This window comes from Tursiops truncatus, chromosome 19, assembly GCF_011762595.2.
Source record: "Tursiops truncatus isolate mTurTru1 chromosome 19, mTurTru1.mat.Y, whole genome shotgun sequence".
In the NCBI taxonomy this organism is placed as follows: domain Eukaryota; kingdom Metazoa; phylum Chordata; class Mammalia; order Artiodactyla; family Delphinidae; genus Tursiops; species Tursiops truncatus.
The window spans coordinates 35716388-35742786 of NC_047052.1; the positions used below are offsets into that span (position 1 = coordinate 35716388).

The 26399-nt window shown below is 39.5% G+C and overlaps 1 protein-coding gene across 4 annotated transcripts in view; it reads right to left on the reverse strand.

Annotated features, from left to right (window-relative positions):
• The window catches only part of PHKB (phosphorylase kinase regulatory subunit beta), a 193756-nt gene that overhangs the window by 51576 nt on the left and 115781 nt on the right, over nucleotides 1-26399 (reverse strand). For all 4 annotated transcript variants that reach the window (XM_073795660.1, XM_033845059.2, XM_033845058.2 and 1 more), the window contains 4 exons: nucleotides 7065-7120; nucleotides 6458-6551; nucleotides 1741-1824; nucleotides 925-1029 (listed from right to left, as the gene is read on the reverse strand). In XM_073795660.1, coding sequence (XP_073651761.1) covers nucleotides 925-1029; nucleotides 1741-1824; nucleotides 6458-6551; nucleotides 7065-7120 — 339 coding nt within the window. The remainder of the gene's footprint in view (nucleotides 1-924; nucleotides 1030-1740; nucleotides 1825-6457; nucleotides 6552-7064; nucleotides 7121-26399) is intronic.

Consider the following 26399-nt stretch of genomic DNA (forward strand, 5'->3'; position numbering starts at 1 on the left):
CCCCCCACTCCTTTTTTGAGGCCTAATAAATACAGTTCGAGAATGGTCCCAAGGAAGGAAAATCAACCCAAGGTTATCATCCAGAAGATTAATTCTCACTCCACGTTACTGTAGATTTATATTACAGCCGGTAGAAGAGATTGGGGTGAATCTATACAGACCATTGGAAACATGAAGAGTTCTTTATTTGACTCAATTTCTATTATCATTATCATCATCATCATCATAATCATCATCCCATCAAAGACATACATTAACACTTCACTATGTGCCAGGCACTATTCTGAGGGCTTTGCATATATGAACTCCTAATCCTCAGGACAGCTCTATTCAGTTATACAGGTGAGAAAACAGGGACACAGAGAAGTTAACTAACCTGCCCAAGATCACAGAGCTGGTAAACAGTAGAGTCAAGATTTTAACAAATGAAATCTGGCTCCAGACTTCATGCTCTGGGCCATGACCCTAAGCTTTTCTACTCTGTAAATGGAAAAGGGAGTGGAGGAGATTTTAACTGAGTGGGTATAATGAGTTAGGTGAGGTTTTACTTGAAATTCTTCATAAATAAAATCATTTTGGTAACTCAACTTTTGTTCAAAAAGTGATAAACTTACTATCGTATGAACATCGTTTCCAAAAAAGTTCCCCCTCTGCTTTTACAACTACAGTATATACCCTTTAGTTCCATTTGTAGAAGGTAGACAAGTAAAGTCATACAACTTTATATAAAACAGAATACATCTATTATTCTAATGCTGCAAGTAATTTAACTCCCCAAAGCTATGCAGATGTTGTTTTACTTTCATATTTGATACTGTATTAACCCAGTATCATAGACCCAGGAGCACTTAATTTAACAACATACGATAGAAATCACTAGAAACAAAGTCATCCCATTTCAATTAAAAGGTGTTCTGAAGCTACCTTTATGTCATCTATCAGCAGTAAAACATCTTGAGACATGTAGAAATCACTTAGGTCAAAGATGATAGGGTAACAAACCACAGTCTTTCCTAGAATGCGATAAATCTGTAAAGGATAAATTTTTAAAAAAAGAAAAAATATAAACAAACAAACAAATAAAACAGACCAAAGGCAATGGTACAGTACTATAAGTCCTAATAAAAATTAAAACTGATGTTTAATTCTGAATAAGCAAACAAAATAATCTTATAAATCTACATAATGTTAAGAAGGTACAGCTTCTTGATTGACTCAGTATGCTAATAAAGTAGTCCGCCTCTACTATAAGGGAAAAAGCCTCCGTCTGAGTAAATACTACTATAATCAGGTATCTTACAAGGCTCAGAAACAAAAGAGCAGTGAGATGCTTATCTATTTTTAGAAGAGTTCGTGGTATCACACAAAACTAATTTTTTTTTTTTTTTGCGGTACGCGGGCCTCTCACTGTTGTGGCCTCTCCCGTTGAGGAGTACAGGCTCAGGACGCGCAGGCTCAGCGGCCATGGCTCATGGGCCTAGCCGCTCCGCGGCATGTGGGATCTTTCTGGACCGGGGCACAAACCCGTGTCCCCTGCATCGTCAGGCGGACTCTCAACCACTGCACCACCAGGGAAGCCCCCAAACTAATTATTGATATTTACTTGTAGAAAATAATAATTCAGATAATTAGCCCAAGTATATGATGAAATGTGAGAATGGATGCATAGCAGGTCAAACATCATTCCCGTCTGTGGTATTACAATCTGAACACTGCTCTCCAAGGAAATTTCATGAGTACCTTTGATGTACCGAGGCAGCCAATGGGCCTATCTGGCCTTCCGCAGAGTCCTAATTTTTCATTGATCCCCAGATGGAAATAAGCCTGTAAGACACAAGTGTGTAAATCAGAGCCAGACAAAAATTCATGCTTTTCCTTTTTTGCCCCCTTTCCCTCCCTCGACTAATGCCCTGCTAATTTCTGATTTCTCCAGAGAAAAAGAGGCCAGGGAAACTTTATTCAATGGACTTGTAGGAAAACAAGCCAGCTAATGACATCAACTTAGATTCTGGGGCACTGGGAGATTTGAGAGCAAAACTTTTGCAGATCCATTTAGCAACATTCTAAAATTTGACATTGTTCTTACACTGTCATGTCATGAATTTATAACTTGCATGGCTCTATCTGATTCATACAAGCACACAGAGAAACAAATGCTTCCTCTGTGATAAAAATTTTGGCTCTTTAAAGTTTTAAAAAACAGGGCCACATAACTTCGACCAGATTCCCACCTTCAAGTATTTCCCACCAACATGGAAATGTCTTTACTGATTTTTCCGATTATATGAATTTTATGAAAAATTTAATCCACATGCTACAAGTGAATGGTCCTGTTACTCTCGTAACCCCTTAGGCAACAACTATTTCACTTTGGTATGTGTTAAAAGGAGTGTAATTTATTGTGTGATCCCTAAAAACACCAGAAGCATAAGATAGGGTTATAGATTTTTAACAGTGCATAGATAAATACCCATTATCACATACACACATACATGTATATATATTTACATAAATGGGTTCATATACTATATAATCTGGTGTTCCATTTTTTTAAACTTAATATTGTTTTTCTACAAAGTAAAAACAGATAAACTTGGAATGAACTAGGGGTTAATTAGTGCCAGAGCACTTAATCCAATCAAAAAGTCTCCTTACCCTATTTAACATGGATCCCCTGATGAAGGTAGCTCCCAATTTTTAGTTATTTCAAAACCAATTCTGTAACCAATTTTGGAAAGTATACGATTACTTCTTCAGGATAATTTCTTAGACTTGATGAATCAAAGAGAATATACATTCTCTTTCAAACATACTGCCAGGTTGGTCACCCTCCAGAAATAATGGACCAATTACTTCGACATTAAATGTGCATAGGCCATTTTTGTCACTCTCTTGAGTCACAATGACATTTCATTTTAGTTTTAAACAACTGTATTCAAATATTTTGTGGTGGACCATTTTCCCATATACTTAATAGCTATTTGTATGTTCTATGCACTTTTTCCTTTTTTCCCCTGTCTACTGGGCATTTGTCATTCTTTTTCATTTGTAAAAGATCTTGGTATGTTAAGAATATTGCTGTTTTATCAAATATTTTACTCAATTTGCTCATCTTCAATGTTGTTATGAAATGTGAGAATGACTGCATAGTAGTTCAAACATCACTTCAGCATTTGGTATTTCAATCTAAACATTTTTCTGCTAGGAAATTTCACAAGCACCTTTGATGTGCCAGGTTGTTTATGCTACCTTCAATTATATTTAGTTAAATCTGTCAATCACTTCCTTAATCGATTTTTGGCACTAGTGTTACTCTAAGAATGGACTTCCCCTCACAACAGTTGTAAACTGTTCTCCTATTTTTTTTTTAGTGATTTTATATCTAAATCATTAAAAAGATTTAAATCTTTAATCTGTCTGGAATTTATTTTTGTATCTGATGAGAGGTAGAAATCTAACCTAATGGAAAATCAAACCAACTGTCTCTACACAATCTACTGATTATCATTTGAACTGATTTCAAATATCAACCTCAACGTATACAAAATTAATGTCATCACCAGAGCTCTCTGTTCATTCTGCCATGGTGCACACATGTATGTCAGAGTTAGCTGTCTCCTTCTCCTTCTCCATTGAATGTTCCTAGAAAATAGCACCCCCTGAGTTGGCACTGTGCCTGGCATACAGCTGGTGCTCAGGAAATACTCGATGGATGAATGAGGGAGCAAGTGAATGTCCTCCTGAACCACATGTGCTGTGCATATTAATTCTGGAACAGCAGTGGTTTTAGACAAAGTCCACTGGCTATAAAAAGTACTCTATAAGCATTATATAGCATTGTATAGCTACACTGAAACTACAGTGCACAGCACTAGATGGAGACCACTTTCCCTTAAATTAATATTTATGTCTAAACTACTTTAGATTTCTTCTTTTAGGCAAATGATTATATTAATCAACCATGCACAAGTTAAAATGTACTGATCTAGGCAGATTTAAAGGAAATCCTTAAATACTACTCTATTACAGTAAAAGCATTTTCCTTAACTTTCTGAACCATGGTAGAGAAGGTCTATGACAATTAAGTAATCAGATGCAGAATGCTCACTGAATTCTAGGGTACTGATAATACCGTCCCTACATTGTACACATTCACACCATTTAATGCTCTGAAACACATAGCAGGGACCAAACCACCTGGAAGTACAGAAATACTTCATTCTACATCTGCAGTGTATTCAGATCTCCCATGAGGCAAATCAAACCACAGTTACCACATTATGAAACATTAACCACACACAGTGAAAGCCTTACCCTCAGCTGTCTGCCCTCACACCCTCTTCAGTGGGCTGAAGGAGGGTGCAACTTCTCAGAAGAGAATAAGCAGCCACTGGCATAAGAATATGTGTATTAACTAAGATTTGAGGGAACATTTTCACTTTTAAAAGGTAGACTATAAGAAACAATGTAGTCGGCAGTATATCTTAGAGGGTGAATCCCAAAATGCAGCTAGCTTGAAACACAGAGGCTGTAGCCACAGAGAATTTTCCATCCTGACACATGCACAGAGAAGCTGGGCTCCTGGTCACATATCTGTCTTTTTAGCCACAACACACACCCAAATTGTAAATCATGCGTTAATGCCATCTTTAAAACAACAAAGTATAAAATAAGTCAGGACCTGTTATAAGTCTTCACTTTGTAACAGAATGCTTCCTACCACCTCTGTGACTCCTCAGCACCTTGCACTAACATCTGTCATAGCACCGATCAAAGTGGATTGTCATTAACTATTTTTCTGTCATCCCAACAGACCCAGAGGTCACTAACTGAGAACAGGGACAGAGTCATTTTATCTGTGTGCTCCACACAGTACTCTGCACAGAACAGGTGTTACGATGAATGAATGAATGAATGAAATGCCACATTCAAGTTATTTGGAGCCATGTTGGTCTCTTAAGTCTTGATTGTATGTTGTCTGGTAGAGTACAGATGCTCCCAGAAAGAGGTGCTAATATACATTAGGCCTGAAGATACAGATTCAGGTTAATTTGTTTTGAGAGCATGTTTATCAAAGAATAATAACCTTTGTTACCATTCTCTGGAGCTTTCAGTGAGAGGCCATAAAAGTGTATCAGCAAATACAGCCTGCACCTGAACGATAAGTGCACAGTGTTACAACCTTAGATTTTCTGCCATTCCATACAGCCTCCTCTCCTTGCCTTGTGGATCCTTACTTCCCTCTTGGCCTCATTTAGCCTCTTCTACAGTGAAACCTAGCTTTCCATCGTTTACTTTGTAGTGTGATTTTAAAGTGTTACCTACTCCAGGGTTCCTTGCATTTTTAGCCATGTCTCTTTAATCGAGGGGGAGAAAAGAGCTCTAATTTGTTAAGGACTTTTGAAGAGCTGGTGCTCTGGGTGACCTAACACCCAGGTTCTGGTTTTGTTGTCAATGCATGAAGTCCAGTCTGATTAGCAACAACTCTGGGGCCTTGCATTTTCCCTGCAATGTGCACCTCACTTCTCTGAGCTTTTATTCTTTGTTGTAACATCAAGGTTTTAATAAAAAACATTTTTATCAGCTTAACTGACTCAATCAATCTTGATCACTTGAGAGAGGCTATTCTAAACATTTCCACCAAACACCAAAAACAAACACTGTTTTTTTTGGCCAGGCGGCATATGGGATCTTAGTCCCCGAGACCAGGGATCAAACCTGCGCCCCCTGCATTGGAAGTGCAAAGTCCCAATCACTGGACCACCAGGGAAGTCCCATTCCTGTACTGTTTTTAATGATTACCAAATAAAAACAGTGGTTTAAAAATAATTAGTGGAGATCAACAATTTCCCATCCCTAATGAGCAGTAATATTCCTAAACTCAGGCATATGCTGCAGGGCAGTGCATACAAAAGGCCTCAAAAGTCATCTTTTAATCCAATCTAATAGGTATGTAACTGCATCAAATATAAATTCAGATGTCACTTTATAATTATTTTGAGACCCAGCAAACCAAAGAGGGTAGGAATTACTTCAGACTCCAAATAGTAAGGCAAGAGAAAAAGGGAAGTAGTTATTACCAACAATATTTAGGTGAGAAGATTTCTTTAATTGTTAATAAAAGGGAAAATAAATCAAATGTAAAGGTTAATTTTATACACCACTACTAAAATTAAGGCTGATTTGTTATTTAAGTGGTCAGTCCAGGTTTGTAATAGACTTTAGCAAGGAGCAGAAATCAACAAGACCTATGAATATAACGCACACACACAATGCAGTTGTGTTTCAGTAACAGTGTCTGATAAAGTGGGTCTCTCAGCTTAATCAGAAAGACTTTGGATCAATGACCCTATCTCAGAATTGGATTTTTAAATATGCTTCTTGACTATAAACTAAGTCTAATCATCATGCTCTAGTACCTACATAAAGGAGACAGTAAAGAAGCAGAATCACTTACTTTCACGAGCTCCTGCTGGGCCCAGATCTGAATGGGTTCTACCTGTTGAGGAGTTTGAGTCTGAATACCATATGTGTTGAGGAAAACCTGAAGGCTAAAAAACACAGGGAAAAAAAGAGACATTTTCAGTAATGCATTTATATGGACAATGGTGAAGGAGGAGGAGAAAAGGGGAAAGACTATGCTAGTTTGGAGCACATTATTCATTTGTTAATGTCAGCAATATGTCATCTGCACTGGAATCCAGAGCCCTCTTGGGTTCTTCACAAAGCATCAGCTGTGAGCTTTGGGGGCTGCCAGAGAGGTAAGCACTAACTTGGGGGATCCCCATAATCTGTTTGCATTAATTTCTCAAAACTACACACCAGGCAACACTGGCACTGGTCACAGACTTTAATTAATATTAACACCAACTAAAGCAAAATTATTTTTAAACATGAAAAGAATGTTATTCTGGCACTTAAAGTGACATTAGTGACATCCTTGAAACCCTGTGAAGTGGTCTATGAAGTTAATTTCTACCACCACACTCAGTATTATAAGCCTAAAGCAATCAATCCCCTTCCCTCCCCCTCAAAAGAACACGCCACCCATCTGGATTTCATACCGTTGGCTTTCTGCTATGAGCGCTACATAAACAACCAAATCATTTTCCAGTGGGCCCTGTAATACAGAATAAGGGAGGGGGGAAACATTTTAAAAGATCTGGTCATCATCAACTATAATGAGAATCAAGGACAATAGTAACCATCTCTGAGCAGTTCATTAAGATGATGGACACCAGCTGGCTCTAAGCAGTTGTCTCTCTTTCCTTGCTCTCCGCTGCCTACTAATCAATTTGATGGTGTAGACAGAGTAATGGAACACCAAGGAATGGAAAGCCATAAATCTCACCACTACTGGAGGGGCTAGTCTGTCAGGGCTATTTTGAACGATGCATAAGAGTAGTTTGGGGACCGAGAGTCATTTTCCGTCATTTAACTATGAAGGGAAGAGTGGGAACTAAAAATAAAAACCTAACTTACGTATTCTCTAAAAAAATGACTGTGAGTTAAAACTGTTCATTTGACATCTTCACCACATAAAGCTATTCCCTTTCTGGTTAGCCAATTTTCCTTTGGCACCTGATACACCAAAATAGCTTTATTCTAATATATAGCTTCTACGGTAGAGAATGAACTACCCAGTTGACTATATAATTACCACCGTGTTAGTTAAATACAAGCTGTTGGGCTTAATAGTTCTAATCAAACATAGTGTTGGATATTTGCTACTTTTTGTGTGTGTGGAAAAGATTCACTATAGCATATATTATGCATAGCTAAAATGAATCCAATTTTGAGCTTGTATATAACTAACACAGAACATTAAGAAGCACCAATAAATTACAGTATTAGGAAGCTCTGAAAATTGTGATCAAATATAATTTCTTCATAGTAATGAATCCAACATTCCCAATAGTATGCTGTAAAACATTTGATTTACTATCAGTCAGTTCCTCTCTATGGTATTTAATATGCCAGTAGAATTTATGTATGATAGAAGGCAAGAAATACCAGAATACATATATCAGCAGTAAGTAACATACAAAGGATGGTTCCCAGAATTATCGTGAAAATGCCATTTCAGGCAGTCTTCAATGTGATTTAAATGAATATATAAGGAAAAATATGATGGAACAACCTCACAGAAATAAATAGACATTAAAAATGCTATAAATTCTATTTTTATTTGATAAAGACTTTAAAAGTTGATGTTACTCAAAAGGATGAGAAAAAGTAATTATTCAGAGTCTCATCAAGATTTCTAACAAATGAAAACATTAAGCTTCATTTTTCGTGGATGAAATCTCCCATTCATCAAAAGAAGTAACCTTAGAGCGGGCCATTATCTATAATCTTCAGGGCAATTAGAGTTTTTAAATAAAAAGCAAGTGAATACATATATTAGAATGCAGATGTTATTCCACTAACAATAAATAAGGCAGCTTACAGATCCTAATTGGTAAACTGGTTTCTTCGTTTTGAATCACAGGCCTGTTTAAGACAATGTTGTTTCTATTTGTATGACAGAGCACTCAGATCTAAAATGCCCACTACACATGTTGAATCATAGTGAGCATCTGATTAGGAGACTATTCGATGGTTGAAGAACTCTTTCATTTGAAAAGTCAGCATTTAGGAAAGTTCCAGTTCAATAACCATCTACCATAATGAACTCAGGCCTTTAACACCAGCCCAAGCGGGACGCTTCACCCCATTTCCACCCACAGAAAGAATTGTGCGTGGCCGGTCCCACCCCAACAATTTTCTTCCTTTCACTGACAAAGTTGGAACTATCTTTTCTCTATTTTCATAATTTTCTTCAAACCTCCAAAATTACTGTCTAAACCAATGAAGTCTCTCTGAAAACTGCCTAATAATAAGTAATACCTCCTATTTCTGAATGGTATTTTCCTTAATAATATTATAATATTTTCTGCTTTTAGGTTCACAAAGTACACACGTGCGCGCGCGCGCACACACACACACACACACACACACACACACACTCAAGCCCAGTGTGGTACTAGTGCTCTCCATTTTATAAGCATGTATGCACTTATTCATTTGACCAACAGTTAAGACATACAAGAATCCACGCTAGACTCTGATATTACAAGATGAATACAACCCAGTGCCCATCCTTGAGTTTAGTCTATTGCAATAGATAGATAAGTTTTCAAACGTGTTTATTATCACAGAAAAGTATCCCACTGATATCTTCCTTTGCCAGTATAGATCTACCTGGTTTAAAAAAAAAATGGCTGAAAGACATTACATTATATGGATGTGCCATAATTTATTCAAGCCATGTTTATTTTGATAACATTTAGGTGGTTTCCAATATTTCGGAGAATCCTGAGGATTCAGGGAGAACAAAGTGCCAAGTACAGTATTTGAAACATAGTAACAATAAAGGGCACGAATATTTCCTGCAGCTGTACTTACAGTTTTCACACCTATCCTAGGGCAGCTGCTTTCTCTTCCTTGTTGAGATTTGCTGTAACATCTATGTTGCCCTAGAATGTTTTCCACCATTCTAAGACATTAGGACCATCCACTATCCCATTTTTATGACTAGTTCTTCACCAAATAATTCCAAACATCTTTTCAAAGAAATCCTCAGATGACTTACCACCTTCCCAGTTTTCCCTCCCTTTATTTCTCAAACATAGACTACCACTATTTCCTTACTTTCCTTGTCTCTGTTAGTTCTGTACTCTGCCATCTATCCTGCTTTGCCTTTGAGATGGAAATCCTTACCCTTTAAGTCCTTGTTCTTCTATTCATCTCACTTCTTTCTCTTTCTCTCTTACCAAACTCATTCACTCTGGTATCTTTCATTATCACTTCTAAGCAGATGATTCCATATCTATATTTCTAGTCTTGAACTTTCTCTTGAGTTCTATCTAGTTCCCACATTTTTAACTGCTTTCTGGACATTTTCTTTTGGCTATTTTCAAAGTTAATAGGTCTAAAACTCAACTCCTTATCAATCCTACTCTACCTCAAATAGACTCACTCTAGCTCAGAACCTCTGAACCACCTTTGACTCCTCTCTTTTACCCTCAATATCCAATTTGTCACCAAAATCTTGTTAATCCTTCCTTCATAAAATACATTGCTTGAATCTTCTTCTCATTTCATTTCTATAGCAACATTCAGGATTGAAAAGTAACAACAATAGCAACAATCACTTTACAGAACATCGTACATTCTGTGTGTGAGGAGGCACTGATCTAAGTGCTTTAACAAACCATCATCCCATTTTACAGGTAACAAAAATGAGGCACAGAAAGTTTAAGTAACTAATCCAAGGTCATAAAGCTAGTAAATAGCAGAGCTAGAATTCAGATTCAGGCAGTCTAACTGCAGAGTCTGTGCTCATAATCACTCACTTACTCTGCCTCTCAAAGAGTGGAAAGAGGGCAAGTTTTAGAAGTGAAATACCCACAAAACAAGTTCCATTCTTGTCACTTCCTATCCCATGATCCTGGTTATCTAATAGGAGCCTTAAACTTACCATGGACAAAACTGAACTACTGATTTCCATCCTTAAATTCACTCACCCTTAAAGTATGTCTTATCTCTCTTTTTTAAATTTTATTTTTTTCTTTCTTTCTTTTTTTTTTTTTGCGGTATGTGGGCCTCTCACTGTTGTGGCCTCTCCTGTTGCGGAGCACAGGCTCCGGATGCGCAGGCCCAGCGGTCATGGCTCACGGGCCCAGCCGCTCTGCGGCATGTGGGATCTTCCCGGACCGGGGCACAAACCCCTGTCCCCTGCATCAGCAGGCAGACTCTCAACCACTGTGCCACCAGGGAAGCCCTAAATTTTATTTTTTAATTGAAGTATAGTTGATTTACAATATTGTGTTAGCTTCAGGTGTACCACAAAGTGATTCAGTTATACATATATATATATATATATATTTATTATTTTCCATTATAGGTCTTTACAAGATATTGAATATAGTTCCCTGTGCTGTAGAGTAAATCTTTTTGCTTATCTATTTTATGTATAGTAGTTTGTATCTGTTAATCCCATACTCCTAATTTATCGTTCCACTCCCTCTTTCCCCTTTGGTAACCGTAAGTTTGTTTTCTGTCTGTGAGTCTACTTCTGTTTTGTATATAGAGTCATTTGTATAATTTTTTAGATTCCACATATAAATGATATCATATAATATTTCTCTTTCTCTGTCTGACGTACGTCACTTAGTATGATATTCTCTAGGTCTATCCATGTTGCTGCAAATTGCAATATTACAATGTTTTTATGGCTGAGTAATATTCCACTGTATATAGGTACCACATCTTCTTTATCAATTCATCTGTCGATGGACATTTAGGTTGCATCCATGTCTTGGCTACTGTAAATAGTGCTGCAGTGAACACTGGGGTACATGCATCTTTTCGAATTAGAATTCTTGTCTTTTCCAAAATATATACCCAGGAGTGGGATTGGCTGGATCATATGGTAACTCTATTTTTAGTGTTTTAACGAACCTCCATAGTGTTCTCCATAGTGGCTGTATCAGTTTACATTCCCACCAAGAGCGTAGGAGGGTTCCCTTTTCTCCAAACCCTCTCCAGCATTTATTATTTGTAGACTTTTTGATGATGGTTATTCTCTAATAATTAGCAAAGTTGAGCATATTTTCATGTGCCTGTTGGCTACCTGTATATCTTCTTTGGAGAAATGTCTATTCAGCCTTTTGCCCATTTTTTGGTTGGGCTGTTTGTATTTTTTTTTATTGAGTTGTATCAGCTGTTTGTATATTTTGGAAATTAACCCCTTGTCGGTTGCATTGTTTGCAAGTATTTTCTCGCATTCCATAGGTTGTCTTTTTGTTTTGTTTGTGCTTTCCTTTGCTGTGCAAAAGCTTTCAAGTTTGATTAGGTCCCATTTGTTTATTTTTGCTTTTATTTCTTTTGCTTTGTGAGACTGATTTAAGAAAATATTGCTATGATTTATGTCAGAGAATGTTTTGCTTATGTTCTCTTCTAGGAGTTTTATGGTGTAATGTTTTATATTTACGTCTTTAAAACATTTTGACTTTAGTTTTTGTATTTGGTGTGAGGGAGTGTTCTAATTTCATTGATTTACATGAGGCTGTCCAGCTTTCCCAACACCACTACTTCTTATCTCTTTAATACTGTGCACTCATTTGATCTGGCCAAAAATGTGTAAGTTATCCTTGATTCCTCTTTCTCCTTCAAACCTCATAACCAGTAACAGCTAAAACAAACAAAAAAGACAACACTTATTGAACACTGTGTAGTCATATTATTTACTGATCAAAACACCCCTATTAGGTAGGTTACTACAATTATCCTCATTTACTAAGGAGAAAACTGAGGTGCAGAGTGGTTAAAAAACTTATCTAAACATCATACAGCTAGTAAGTGGCAAAGTAGGGATCCAAATATGGGCAATCTCATCTATCTCTTAAACATTACAGTGTACTGTCTGACTCTCTAATGCACTGCTAACTCACCAATAAGTCCTACTGGCTCTACCTCCAAAGCACATCTCAAACACACCACTTTTCTCCAACTCCACTGTTACTACCACCCTACTCAAAGTCACCATGATCTTTCACTTGGTCAACTAACTGTTCTACCTACCTCAGTCTTACCCCAACATTCACACAGTCTATCCTGCAAACAGCAACAAGGATGGTTTTTTAAAAAAGTGTAAATCAGACCATGTCACCTCCCCGCCAACATGCATACACACAAACACCCTGTTTAAAACTCTCCACTGTCTTCCTATTGCCCACAGAATAAGAACCAAACCGTTTACCACAGCCCACAAGTCCCTACATAATCAAGCTCCAGCCTACTTCTTCTTTCTCATTCTCTCTCCTCTCCTTCACCATGATTTAGCCACACTGGGTTCTCTCCACTGAAAATGACAACTGTGTTCCTATCTCAGGGCCTCTGTACTTACTGCACTCTTGCTTGGAATGTTTTCCCTTCAGATTGTTGCATGAGGCCCTCTTGTTATACAGGTCTCAACCATCATCACTTCCTTAGAAAGGCCTTCATTTTCTACTGTAGCCAGCCCCCCTCTATTACTTTACCTTATTTTGTCTACTTCACAGTACTTGTCATCTCCAGAAATTATTTGGTATTATTTACTTATATATTCACTGTTATTCATCCCCACCAGAAAACAATTCCCTGAGGACAAGCACTTGATCTATCTTGTCTATTGCATAGAAGAATGCCTGGCACACGGTACGTGCTTACTGTCTGATGAATGATTGCCTAGGCAAGTTTCTCTATGTTCTTCTGTGCTTATCTATAAAATGAGAATAATGCTATTTAGGAGGCCTAACACATAGGCAGAGGATCAAACAAAAGAGGGCCTATAAAAATATTTACAAACTTTAATCTGCTAAACAAATGATATTTATATTATTCTTTGTTGTGTGACTATATTAATTAACCTCTCTAAGCCTCACTTTCTTCATGGGTAAATTGGGATAATAAAAGTGTCTATAGGGTTATGAGGATAATACATAACATATATAAGCATTTAACAGTGTCTGGCATATACTCTTTTTTTTCAATGTAATATACATGCTTTTTTTAATTGAAGTATAGTTGATGTATAATATTAAATAAATTACAGGTGTACAATATAGTGTTTCACAATTTTTAACTGTTATACTCCATTTAGAGTAATGATAAAATATTTGGCAAATACTCTTAAGTGTTTAAAAACCATTAGCCCTTTTATCAATCCAGTAACATGACTACAATCCTGGATCACTGTTACAGGCTTTCTGGACTTTCTGCTTCACACTTGCCTTTGCCCATATTCTATACTTTATGGTTAGGGAAATTTTCTTGTATCTGTGATTTTCACAAAGGAGGTGGTGAAAGAATATTTGTTGAATGAATGAAGAAATGGGAGGAAGGGTGGGTAGGTGAGTAATAGGCATATTTCTGTCATGTTTAGGACATCACTTTTATACTCCAAAACCAGTGTTTCCCAAATAAAGCCCCAACTTCCTGAGGACTTTTACAACTTCACTTCTACCTGCAGTTCCCTGTTTGTCTTAGAACACTCCACTAAAAAAATAAAAAGCAGTTCATCATGTCCATCTCAAGTTTCTGTCTTCTGTCCTACACTTGGACAGTTCTTTCTGTTTCTTTCTGCTTATCCAGTTCCTGGCCCACTCTTTCAACCTAGTCTCCTCCATAAAGTCCCCCAAACATCAGGATGCCAAGATGTCTCTGTCTCTATCAGCAAGAGCAGGTGCTGTCTGCATGAGTCACTTGCCATCTCTCTGCCAGGGCTTTTTTCATGTTTATGAGTGGTCTGTATAATTACAGAGTGCACCCTTGACGGATGCCTCATGCTCTTTTCTCACTTAGCACGTACACAGCACATTATACCAAAAGAAGGCAGTTGGCACTCATTCGGTGGTCTGGAAGAAAAATATTTTTTTAAAGTATTGTTACATTTTTATTAGCAATATACAAATCTTTCCTTGAGCATAAAGGACAAATATTTGCAAATATAAACAAGATATTTTTAACAAAGGGAAAGAATCATAACTAAAAGTATACATATTTTTATAAGCTATTAAGGATTGTACAAGTCATTTAAACTACATGATTCAGGACCAACAACGTGTAGTTGAAAATATTCTGATTTAAAACTTTCATTTCGGGGGCTTCCCTGGTGGCACAGTGGTTAAGAATCCGCCTGCCAATGCAGGGGACACGGGTTCGAGCCCTGGTCTGGGAAGATCCCACATGCCGCGGAGCAACTAAGCCCGTGCTCCACAACTACTGAGCCTGCATGCCTAGAGCCCGTGCTCCGCAACAAGAGAAGCCACCGCAATGAGAAGCCCCCGCTCGCCGCAATGAGAGAAAGCCCGCACGCAGCAACAAAGACCCAATGCAGCCAAAAATAAATTAAAAAAAAAACAAAACAAAAAACCACTATCATTTCTATAAATGAATAAAGTCATATTGGGTTTTTTAACAGTTTTTTAAATTGAGATAAAAAACCACATAACATGGGCTTCCCTGGTGGCGCAGTGGTTGGGAGTCCGCCCGCCGATGCAGGGGACGTGAGTTCGTGCCCCAGTCCGGGAGGATCCCACATGCCGCAGAGCGGCTGGGCCCGTGAGCCATGGCCGCTGGGCCTGCGTGTCCGGAGCCTGTGCTCCGCAGCGGGAGAGGCCACAACAGTGAGAGGCCCGCGTACCACGCAAAAAAAAAACAAAAAAAAACCCCACATAACATAAAATTTACTATCTTAATCATTTTTAAGTGAACGGTGGAAGAGAAACTTTTATAGTGTAACTTGCTGGTGAGCTGGGCACTACCTGTATTAATATTGCAACCCATCTTGCTCAAAATTTAAAACTATGGTAATTAAAACACTGCATGTACATCTATCTAGATTCTAGTTTTCAAATTATCCAAATCAGGTCAAAGTAACAAGGCTAGGAGATTTTCAGCTGGGAGCTATAAATAAAACAATATAATACAACTTTCAAAGGGTATACAGAGAAATTTAAATGTGAATGTACCCTAATGGTTTTCCTTCCCCTTGTTCTTTTTTTCAATTTAATTTTAATAGACAATTAATTCATATGGTTCAAAAAATTTTAAATTATGAAAAAGTTTTCAGTGAAGTTTCTCTCCTACCTGTGGCCCATGCATCCACCCCACCACCTACCAACCAGGCAATTACTATGATTACTTATGCCCCTTTCCAGAGTTTCCTTTTGCCTATAAAAGCAAACAAGAATCTATAATCTTACTTTCTCGTATTTTAGACAAAAGGTAGCATACTATCAGCACTTTTTCCCACTTAATCATATATCATGTATTAGTACACAGAACATGCCCTCATATTTTGTTTTAACTGCGTAGTATACCCTTATTTTTTATATGTACCATACTTATTAATGTCATCTTTTCACATCTTTTATCATTTAAGGATAGTCAACCTTTTGCAACTGAAATCTCTGAACATGGTTATAGTTAAATCGTGGAACCATTAAACATCAGGTTTTAATTTTGCTTATAAGAGTAGAACAACCACTCAACCGAAAACACTCAGAGGCATTACTACCACTGGCTTATGTGGGGGCACTAGAAGATTGTTATCAGAAAAGATCAGTAAGATGGGATTTTGGGAGGGGGCAGTGTTTGGGAGGGGGCAGAGGAAGCATGTGGGTCTTTTCTAGGAGAATGGCACACAGAAAGATGTATAGATTCTGTTCATTTATAACTTATTCATGGAAATAACATGACAGCCTAGTAATAAGATTTATATTATTATTTTATTGATTACGTTGGTTTTGTTGTCCAGTTTAGAATGTCAAGGAATTAATATATCTCAAGAGTCTGCCAGGGCTTCCCTGGTGGCGCAGTGGTTGAGAGTCTGCCTGCCGATGCAGGGGACACAGGTTCGTGCCCCGGTCTGGGAAAATCCCACATGCCGCGGAGCGGCTGGGTCCGTGAGCCATGGGTGCTGAGGCTGCACGTCTGGAGCCTGTGCTCCGGAACGTGAGAGGCCACAACAGTGAGAGGCCCACGTACCGCAAAAAAAAAAAAAAAAAAAAAAAAGAGTCTGCCATATGTACTGTCACAAAAACTCCCATTTTTAAAGATCAGGAAACTGAAGTGAAGAGTGGTGAAATAATTTGTCAAAGGTCGGTGGTAGAACTTAAACCTGACTGCAGATATGTCTAAGTCTAAAGTCTATGGTGCCTGTCATGGTATATATTGCATGAATTACGTGCTGCTTGCTGCTGTGGTTTGTATTAGTTCAGGTTCTCCAGAGAAACAGAGCCAACAGGGTGCGTGTGTGTGTCCACGCACGCATGCGCACACATATTTGTTTGTGAATGTAAAAAGAGAAGAAAGAGATTTACTATAAAGAACTGACTCAGGCAATTAAGAAGTCTGGCAAATCCCACAATCTGCAGGGTGAGTAGGCAAGCTGGAGACCCAGGAGAGCTGACAGTGTAGTTCTAGTCCAAAGGCCAGGAGGCTCAAGACCTAGTTCTAGTCCAAAGGCAGGAAAAAAGCCAATATCCCAGTTTGAAGGCCATCAGGCAGGGAGAATCCTCTCTTACTTGGGGGAGGGTCAGCCTCTTTGTTCTACTCAGGCCTCCTGGGATGAGGCCCACCCACATTAGGGAGGGCAATCTGACCTGCTCACTCTACTGATCTGAATGTTAATCTCATCCAGAAACATCTTAACCCTCATCCAGAATAATGTTTGACCACATATTTGGGCACTCCATGTCCCAGCCAGGTTGACACATAAAATTAACCAACACACAGTTGGTTACAGTCACAGGGAGCAGAGTGGTGAGCAAAAGCCTTTGTGTTCTACCAACAGTCACTCTTCATTCACTCGACATCAGGTCTAAAGAAAACTCAACTCCAAGTGGTGTCTACAAAACACCTATTTTCTTATCTCCTTTTTGATAGAATATATTTCTTAAATTCTTGGCAATTAAATTTAAAAATTACCTCTTCTATTAAATAATAAATACAGTGTGTAAAACTCATAATTCTTATTTTTGCAACATTGTATTAAGCTCTGGTCTAAGTAGCTTTATTATTTTTTCTTTTTTTTTTTTTTTGCGGTACGCGGGCCTCTCACTGCTGCGGCCTCTCCCGTTGCAGAGCACAGGCTCCGGACGCACACGCCCAGCGACCATGGCTCACGGGCCCAGCCGCTCCGCGGCATGTGGGATCTTCCCAGACCGGGGCACGAACCTGTGTCCCCTGCATCGGCAGGTGGACTCTCAACCACTGCGCCACCAGGGAAGCCCTAAGTAGCTTTATTTTTAATATGCCCTATGCTGCATAAAATAATCTACTGTGGCTGGCTTGAATAGGTCTTTTACTGAAAGAAGGACACAGGAGGAGGGAGAGAAGTAAAGAAAAAAAGAAGCCAACAAATAAACGGGTCACACCCCACCCAAGGCTGGTCTTGCCTCAAGGGCAGTGCATTGAAACATTCTCTGCGTCTGCTTCTGGGGCCTTATAGAAACTCATTTATGCTCATTAGCCTTCATCAGTAGGCCCTACCAACATCCAGCATTTTTTCATTACACTCTTTTTTCAGCAAAACCTCATTAGCTGAAGAAACCAGGCAGATGCTTTATACATCTCAATTCCAACTGGAGACACCATATCCACAGTATTTTTCCTGCAAGAGCCAAGTAACAGGCTACAGCAGTTTGAACACAGGCACATCCTGATTGGAACACACTGGCATCTTATTCTGACATTTCCAACCAAGCCAAAGCAGCTACTTGGAGAAAATGAATAGGGATTCAGAGGAAAGTGGTAAGTGGAAATACCAACAACAGCATGGTTAAAAAGCTAAACTTGGCTTAAGAGTAGAGAAGGCCAGGGAGAAAATGGCCCTTTAGGATCCCTGTATTTATACATTGCATTAGTGATTATACAAGCTTTCTATTTAAGAGGAAAACAAATGAATTTTAACAAGTATTCCCAGACCTCAGACACACAGTTTCAAATGCCTGAATGAATAAATCGGGCAATGGTTTTTGAGAGCAGTCCTTTCAATGACTGCAATTATCTTGGAAGAGAATACTAATCATCCTTTTGTCACAACAAATTAGTTTGTTAAACTGTTTTTACTCCTGTCTAAGCACATGCTGTAACTGAACGTTTCTATATTTTTATCTTAAAGAAATGACTGTGCTAAAGGTCTTGTTTATTTCCTGGAAACGATGCTAAAATGATTATATGGGCCCAGGTGGAGAAACCCTGACTCATGGTGTTCACACAGATTTAATCATAACCAGCAGGAAGAACAAATGATGAGAAACTTATAAAAACACAACAGAGTGGTCAACATAGAGAAAGACTGGTAAAATGAGGGTGAGATAGGGGAGGTAGAGGCAGAAGAAGGGGAGTATAGGTTCCAAAAATCTAGCCATTTCCCTCTCAGGGTTTCCATGTCATTTCAAAGGACCTCAGGTGTTGGGTTACCACCAATGAAAGGTCTCCAGCGGTAGACAAATGGAAACCAGCTATTTAGAATCAAGGGGGAAAAGGAAGCAAGTTATAGCAAGACAACTTGTTTTTGGTTTTTCTCCTTTGGATGCCTGCATGGACTAGATCATTTCTCTGGTGTCTGAGTTGAAATGCCAGATGTAGAAGGGGCCATTTTTATCATCTGGGAGTAGGTTATAAAAAAAGGTGTGAGGGAGTCCATGAGAGGACTCCACTTCAGCCAGAGCAGCACAACTTTTAAAGTATTTTTTATGCTGAAATTCTGCCTAAGATTTTGTCTGAAAAATGTGTTTCCTTGATAAAAATCAATAATCCACTTGATGGATGAGGAGACTGAGGTACAGGCAAGGGAAATGGTCCAGGTCCTGAGCAAGTTAGTGGCAGACCCAGAAATAGAATCCAGGTCTCTGTACTAACTTGTTCTAGTGCTCTCTACCAAATCAGACTGCCTCATCTTACCAGCTTGACAGTAAACTTTTCAGTACACTAGAGAATTGCCAAGTGCACGACTCCATGTATGAGTGGAAATGAATGGACAGGCCACATGTACAGTTATTACAATGTGAAAGCCACCTAAGAAGAGAGGCTTTGAAGGGGGAAAAGTATAAAAACCTGTGCTACTTTCTCTTTCAGCACTAGATGCTCTTCTCAAGAACAAAAAGACTGGGCTAATTAAACAGTGCAAGGGAGAACCTGTGGTAAGATTTATAGCTGCTGGGTTAGAGACCGAACAGTTACAGAGGAACCCAGCAAGCTCTAGAATCCAACGAGCTTTTAACTATATAGAGCCATGTTCACTGGTTGAGGCCAAACTGTTTCTAGTGTAGATTCTCACCGGGGACCTGACTGCGGGGGACACACGCTACCATCGCTCTTAGCAGAGTAAACCTAAATGTCTTCCATATTGATGAGATCACAATGCAACAAATCTGTGTACTAGAAATGCTCAGGGTTTGTTCACCTGTTCATTCATCCAAACATCATGGTAGGAACCAGGGATGGCTGAAAGATAGATGAAATGTTATTCCTATTTTTCAGGAACTCACCATAGAACGGAGAAGACAAACTATATATGGAGTTCAGTAGGATAGTAAATACAATGCTATTAACCGGTGGGTGCTTTGAGGGCAAGGGAGGGAGCATCTAATTTAGTCTCAGAGAATTGAGGAGGACTTTATAGAAAAAGGTATATGAGCTGTAAGAATGAAAAGGATAAACGTAAAGGATGATATAATAGAGTAACTGAAGATAGGGCTACTTTAGATTAATGGTCAGAAAATAATTCTCCTGGGGGGTGTCATTAAATCTGAGACTGAATTCAATATCAAGAAGGAACAAGATCTGGTAACAAACACTCAGGCAGAAGGAATAGCAAAGGCCCTGAGAAGAAAAGGCTTGAAGAGTTTGAGGAACTAAGAGGAGACCAGTGTATGTGGAGTATAACAAGCAAGCAAAAGAATAAGAAGTGAGGGTGCAGTTAAGGCTCAAAAGGGCCTTCTAAGGAAACAAGGCATTTGGCTTTCATCTAAGTGGAACGAAAAGCTACTTTTTAAAAGGGTTTCAAACAAGGAAAGACTCAATGTAATTTACATTTTTAGAACAATAGTAATAAATACATATATAGTACCTACTATAGGCCAGGCTCTGCCCAAGCATTTTATATATATTAACTTGTAATGGCTGCTATATAAACATGATTGGCAGAAGGCAGAGTGGACACAAGGAGATTCATTGAGCACTGCAGTTGAGAGATGATAGTGGTTGGAATGAAGACGGAGCAAGTGAAAAGATCTCAGGAGTATTTAGGAAATAGAATTGACATGACTGGATTGGGAAGGGGAGAAGTAGTGACATAGGTATGGAGGAATCAAAGATTACTTCTATGCTTTTACAAAGTTTGAAGGAGAAGAGAGTATTCAATGGTGCTGAATATCTTTGAGGACAAACAGACTAAAATCTGAAAAAAGATCAATGGATTTATCAATTAGGAGGTCAGGAGTAAACTTTTGCATGTATTTTAGTAGGTTGGTGGTATAAGCAGTCAGACTACATAGGGTAAAGAGTGACTGGAAGCTAAAGAAATGGAGATGGTGCAAGTATTTTTCTAAGATGTTTGAAAGGGAAGGAAAGAAGGGAACGTGACAGGGGGCACACTTGAGGAATTTTTTTCTTTCTTTTTTTTTTTAAGGTCAGGGACAATTAAACATCTCTATAGACTGAGAAGAAGAAGTATGTAGAGGGAAAGAGGTTGACATATAGAAGAAAGAATGGATATCAAAATAGAACAGGATAAAGGTGGAGGGAAAAGAGTTGGGTGAGTTAATGCCTGGGATTCAAAAGAAAAGATCCATTCATTATTAGAGGTATCTCAGCATGTACTAGAATACATTAGTCTAGTTTTTTCTTATTCAAGTATAGCTGATTTACGATATTATATTAGTTTCAGGTTTATAACACAGTGATTCAAAATTTTAATAGATTATACTGCATTTAAAGTTATTATAAAATATTGGCTATATTCCCTGTACTGTACAGTATATCCTTATAGCTTATTTATTTTATACATAGTAGTTTGTACCTCTTAATCCCCTAACCTCCATTAGCCTAGTTTTGTTTTTTTGTGTTTTTTTTTTGCTGTACGCGGGCCTCTCACTGTTGTGGCCTCTCCCATTGCGGAGCACAGGCTCCAGATGCGCGGGCCCAGCAGCCATGGCTCATGGGCCCAGCTGCTCCGTGGCATGTAGGATCTTCCCGGACCAGGGCACGAACCCGTGTCCCCTGCATCGGCAGGCGGACTCTCAACCACTGCGCCACCAGGGAAGCCCCATTAGCCTAGTTTTAACCTTTATTTTTACAGACACTTCTGAGAATTTAAAACTCTATCTCCCACTTTCAACAATTTTGACCCAGTGCAAGGAAGGGCTCATGCTCTGCTACATACTATTATTTATTCTTCACTGCCACCTTTAACTCATATTCTTGGGCTAACTTTATTAGTTTCTTCAGTCTCTGATTAATGATAGAAGAGTCATAATCGGTGTTCAGTTATCTGACCATGCTACAGTGTCCCTTTTGCTCTCCAAACTACACACTCCCACAACGGAAGACGTTTTAAATAAGATTGAGGAAATAATAAGGTGCTCATAAAAATAATTAAGGATAAAATATGAAGATTTTCTCATGAAAATTCATAAAATTTATGAAATTATATAAAATTGCATGCATTACATGAATATGGCCTTCTCCTAAGCCACTGAAAGTGATTTTCAAAAGATATATTTCTTTGGCATTATATTCTGACATTTCTAATTTAACATTCTTAAGAAGTATGGGATACAACAGGATAATGTAATCTGAGAAAATGCAACAGACAGTTAAGTTGTATCTATGCCAAATCAAAACTATCAATACAGGGCCACAGGACTTCCGGGAAGATAGCGGAGGAGTAAGACACGAGATCACCTTCCTCCCCACAGATATACCGGAAATGCATCTACACGTGGAGCAACTCCCGCAGAGCGCCTACTGAACGCTGGCAGAAGACCTCAGACCTCCCAAGGGGCAAGAAACCCCCCACGTACCTGGTTAGGGCAACAGAAAAAAATAAACAGAGACAAAAGCATGGGGATGGGTCCTGCACCAGCAGGAGGGAGCTGTGAAGGGGGAAAAGTGTCCACACACTAGGGAGCCCCTTCGCGGGCGGAGACTGCGGGTGGCGGAGTGGGGGAGCTTCGGGGCCGCGGAGGAGAACACAGCAACGAGGCTGGAGGGCGGAGGGCAAGGCGGAGAGATTCCAGCGCAGAGGATCAGGGCTCGCCGGCACTCACCAGCCGAGAGGCTTGTCTGCTCACCCGCAGGGGCGGGCAGGGCTGGGAGCTGGGGCTCCGGCTTCAGTCGGAGCACCGGGAAAGGACTGGGGTTGGCGGCGTGAACACAGCCTGCAGGGCGTTAGTGCACCGCGGCTAGCCGGGAGGGAGTCCGGGGAAAAGTCTGAACCTGCCGAAGAGGCAGGAGACTTTTTCTTCCCTCTTTATTTCCTGGTGCGCCAGGAGAGGGGATTAAGAACACTGCTTAAAGGAGCTCCAGAGACGGGCGCGAGCCGCGGCTGAAGGTGCGGACCCCAGAGACAGACATGAGACGCTAAGGCCGCTGCTGCCGCCACCAAGAAGCCTGTGTGCGAACACAGGTCGCTGTCCACACCCCCCTTCCGGGGAGCCTGTGCAGCCCGCCACTGCCAGGGTCCCGGGATCCAGGGACAACTCCCCTGGAGAACGCACGGCGTGCCTCAAGCTGCCAGTGTCACGCTGGCCTCTGCCGCCGCAGGCCCGCCCCGCACTCCGTGACCCTCCCTACCCCCGGCCTGAGTGAGCCAGAGCCTCTGAATCAGCGGCTCCTTTAACCCCGTTCTGTCTGAGCAAAGAACAGACGCCCTCCGGCGACCTACACGCACAGGCGGGGCCAAATCCAAAGCTGAGCCCCTGGGAGCTGTGAGAACAAAGAAGAGAAAGGGAAATCTCTCCCAGCAGCCTCAGAAGCAGCGGATTAAAGCTCCACAATCAACTTGATGTACCCTGCATCTGTGGAATACATGAATAGACAACGAATCATCCCAAATTAAGGAGCGGTGTGGATGAAAGGCTCTTGGTGCTGCAGCCAGGAGTTAGTGCTGTGCCTCTGGGGTGGGAGAGCCAACTTCAGGACACTGGTCCACAAGAGGCCTCCCAGCTGCACTGTGAAAATCTCCCAGAGATCTCCATCTCAACGCCAGCACCCAGCTTCACTCAACGACCAGCAAGCTACAGTGCGGGACATCCTATGCCAAACAACTAGCAAGACAGGAACACAAACCCACCCATTAGCAGAGAGGCTGCCCAAAATCATAATAAGTCTACAGACACCCCAAAACACACCACCAGACGTGGACCTGCCCACCAGAAAGACAAGATACAGCCTCATCCACCAGAACACAGGCACTAGTCCCCTCCACCAGGAAGCCTACACAACCCACTGAACCAACCTTAGCCACTGGGGACAGACACTAAAAACAACAGGAACTACGAACCTTCAGCCTGCAAAAAGGAGACCCCAAACACAGTAATATAAGCAAAATGAAGAGACAGAAAAACACACAGCAGATGAAGGAGCAAGATAAAAACCCACCAGACCTAACAAATGAAGAGGAAATAGGCAGTCTACCTGAAAAAGAATTCAGAATAGTGATAGTAAAGATGATCCAAAATCTTGAAAATAGAATAGACAAAATGCAAGAATCAGTTAACAAGGACCTAGAAGAACTAAAGATGAAACAAACAATGATGAACAACACAATAAATGAAATGAAAAATACTCTAGATGGGATCAATATTAGAATAACTGAGGCAGAAGAACGGATAAGTGACCTGGAAGATAAAATAGTGGAAATAACTACTGCAGAGCAGAATAAAGAAAAAAGAATGAAAAGAACTGAGGACAGTCTCAGAGACCTCTGGGACAACATTAAACGCACCAACATTCGACTTATAGGGGTTCCAGAAGAAGAAGAGAAAAAGAAAGGGACTCAGAAAATATTTGAAGAGATTATAGTGGAAAACTTCCCTATTATGGGGAAGGAAATAGTTAATCAAGTCCAGGAAGCACAGACAGTCCCATACAGGATAAATCCAAGGAGAAATACGCCAAGACACATATTAATCAAACTGTCAAAAATTAAATACAAAGAAAACATATTAAAAGCAGCAAGGGAAAAACAACAAATAACACACAAGGGACTCCCCATAAGGTTAACAGCTGATCTTTCAGCAGAAACTCTGCAAGCCAGAAGGGAGTGGCAGGACATATTGAAAGTGTGGAAGGAGAAAAACCTGCAACCAAGATTACTCTACCCAACAAGGCTCTCATTCAGATTTGATGGAGAAATTAAAACCTTGACAGACAAGCAAAAGCTGAGAGAGTTCAGCACCACCAAACCAGCTCTACAACAACTGCTGAAGGAACTTCTCTAGGCAAGAAACACAAAAGAAGGAAAAGACCTACAATAACGAACCCAAAACAATTAAGAAAATGGGAATGGGAACACACATATCAATAATTACCTTAAATGTAAATGGACTAAATGCTCCCACCAAAAGACACAGATTGGCTGAATGGATACAAAAACAAGACCCATATATTTGCTGTCTACAAGAGACACACTTCAGACCTACAGACACATACAGACTGAAAGTAAGGGGATGGAAAAAGGTATTTCATGCAAATGGAAACCAAAAGAAAGCTGGAGTAGCAATTCTCATATCAGACAAAATAGACTTTAAAACAAAGACTATTAGAAGAGACAAAGAAGGACACTACATAATGATCAAGGGATCGATCCAAGAAAAAGATATAACAATTGTAAATATTTATGCACCCAACATAGGAGCACCTCAATACATAAGGCAAATACTGACAGCCATAAAAGGGGAAATTGACAGTAACACATTCATAGTAGGGGACTTTAACACACCACTTTCACCAATGGACAGATCATCCAAAATGAAAATAAATAAGGAAACACAAGCTTTAAATGATACATTAAACAAGATGGACTTAATTGATATTTATAGGACATTCCATCCAAAAACAACAGAATACACATTTTTCTCAAGTGCTCATGGAACATTCTCCAGGATAGATCATATCTTGGGTCACAAATCAAGCCTTGGTAAATTTAAGAAAATTGAAATTGTATCAAGTATCTTTTCCGACCACAACGCTACGAGACTAGATATCAATTACAGGAAAAGATCTGTAAAAAATACAAACACATGGAAGCTAAATAACACACTACTTAATAACCAAGAGATCACTGAAGAAATCCAAGAAAAATCAAAAAATACCTACAAACAAATGACAATGGAGACACGATGACTCAAAATCTATGGGATGCAGCAAAAGCAGTTCTAAGAGGGAAGTTTATAGCAATACAATCCTACCTTAAGAAACAGGAAACATCTCGAGTAAACAACCTAACCTTGCACCTAAAACAATTAGAGAAAGAAGAACAAAAAAAACCCAAAGTTAGCAGAAGGAAAGAAATCATAAAAATCAGATCAGAAATAAATGAAAAAGAAATGAAGGAAACGATAGCAGAGATCAATAAAACTAAAAGCTGGTTCTTTGAAAGGATAAACAAAATTGATAAACCATTAGCCAGACTCATCAAGAAAAAAAGGGAGAAGACTGAAATCAATAGAATTAGAAATGAAAAAGGAGAAGAAACAACTGACACTGCAGAAATACAAAAGATCATGAGAGATTACTACAAGCAACTCTATGCCAATAAAATGGACAACCTGGAAGAAATGGACAAATTCTTAGAAAGG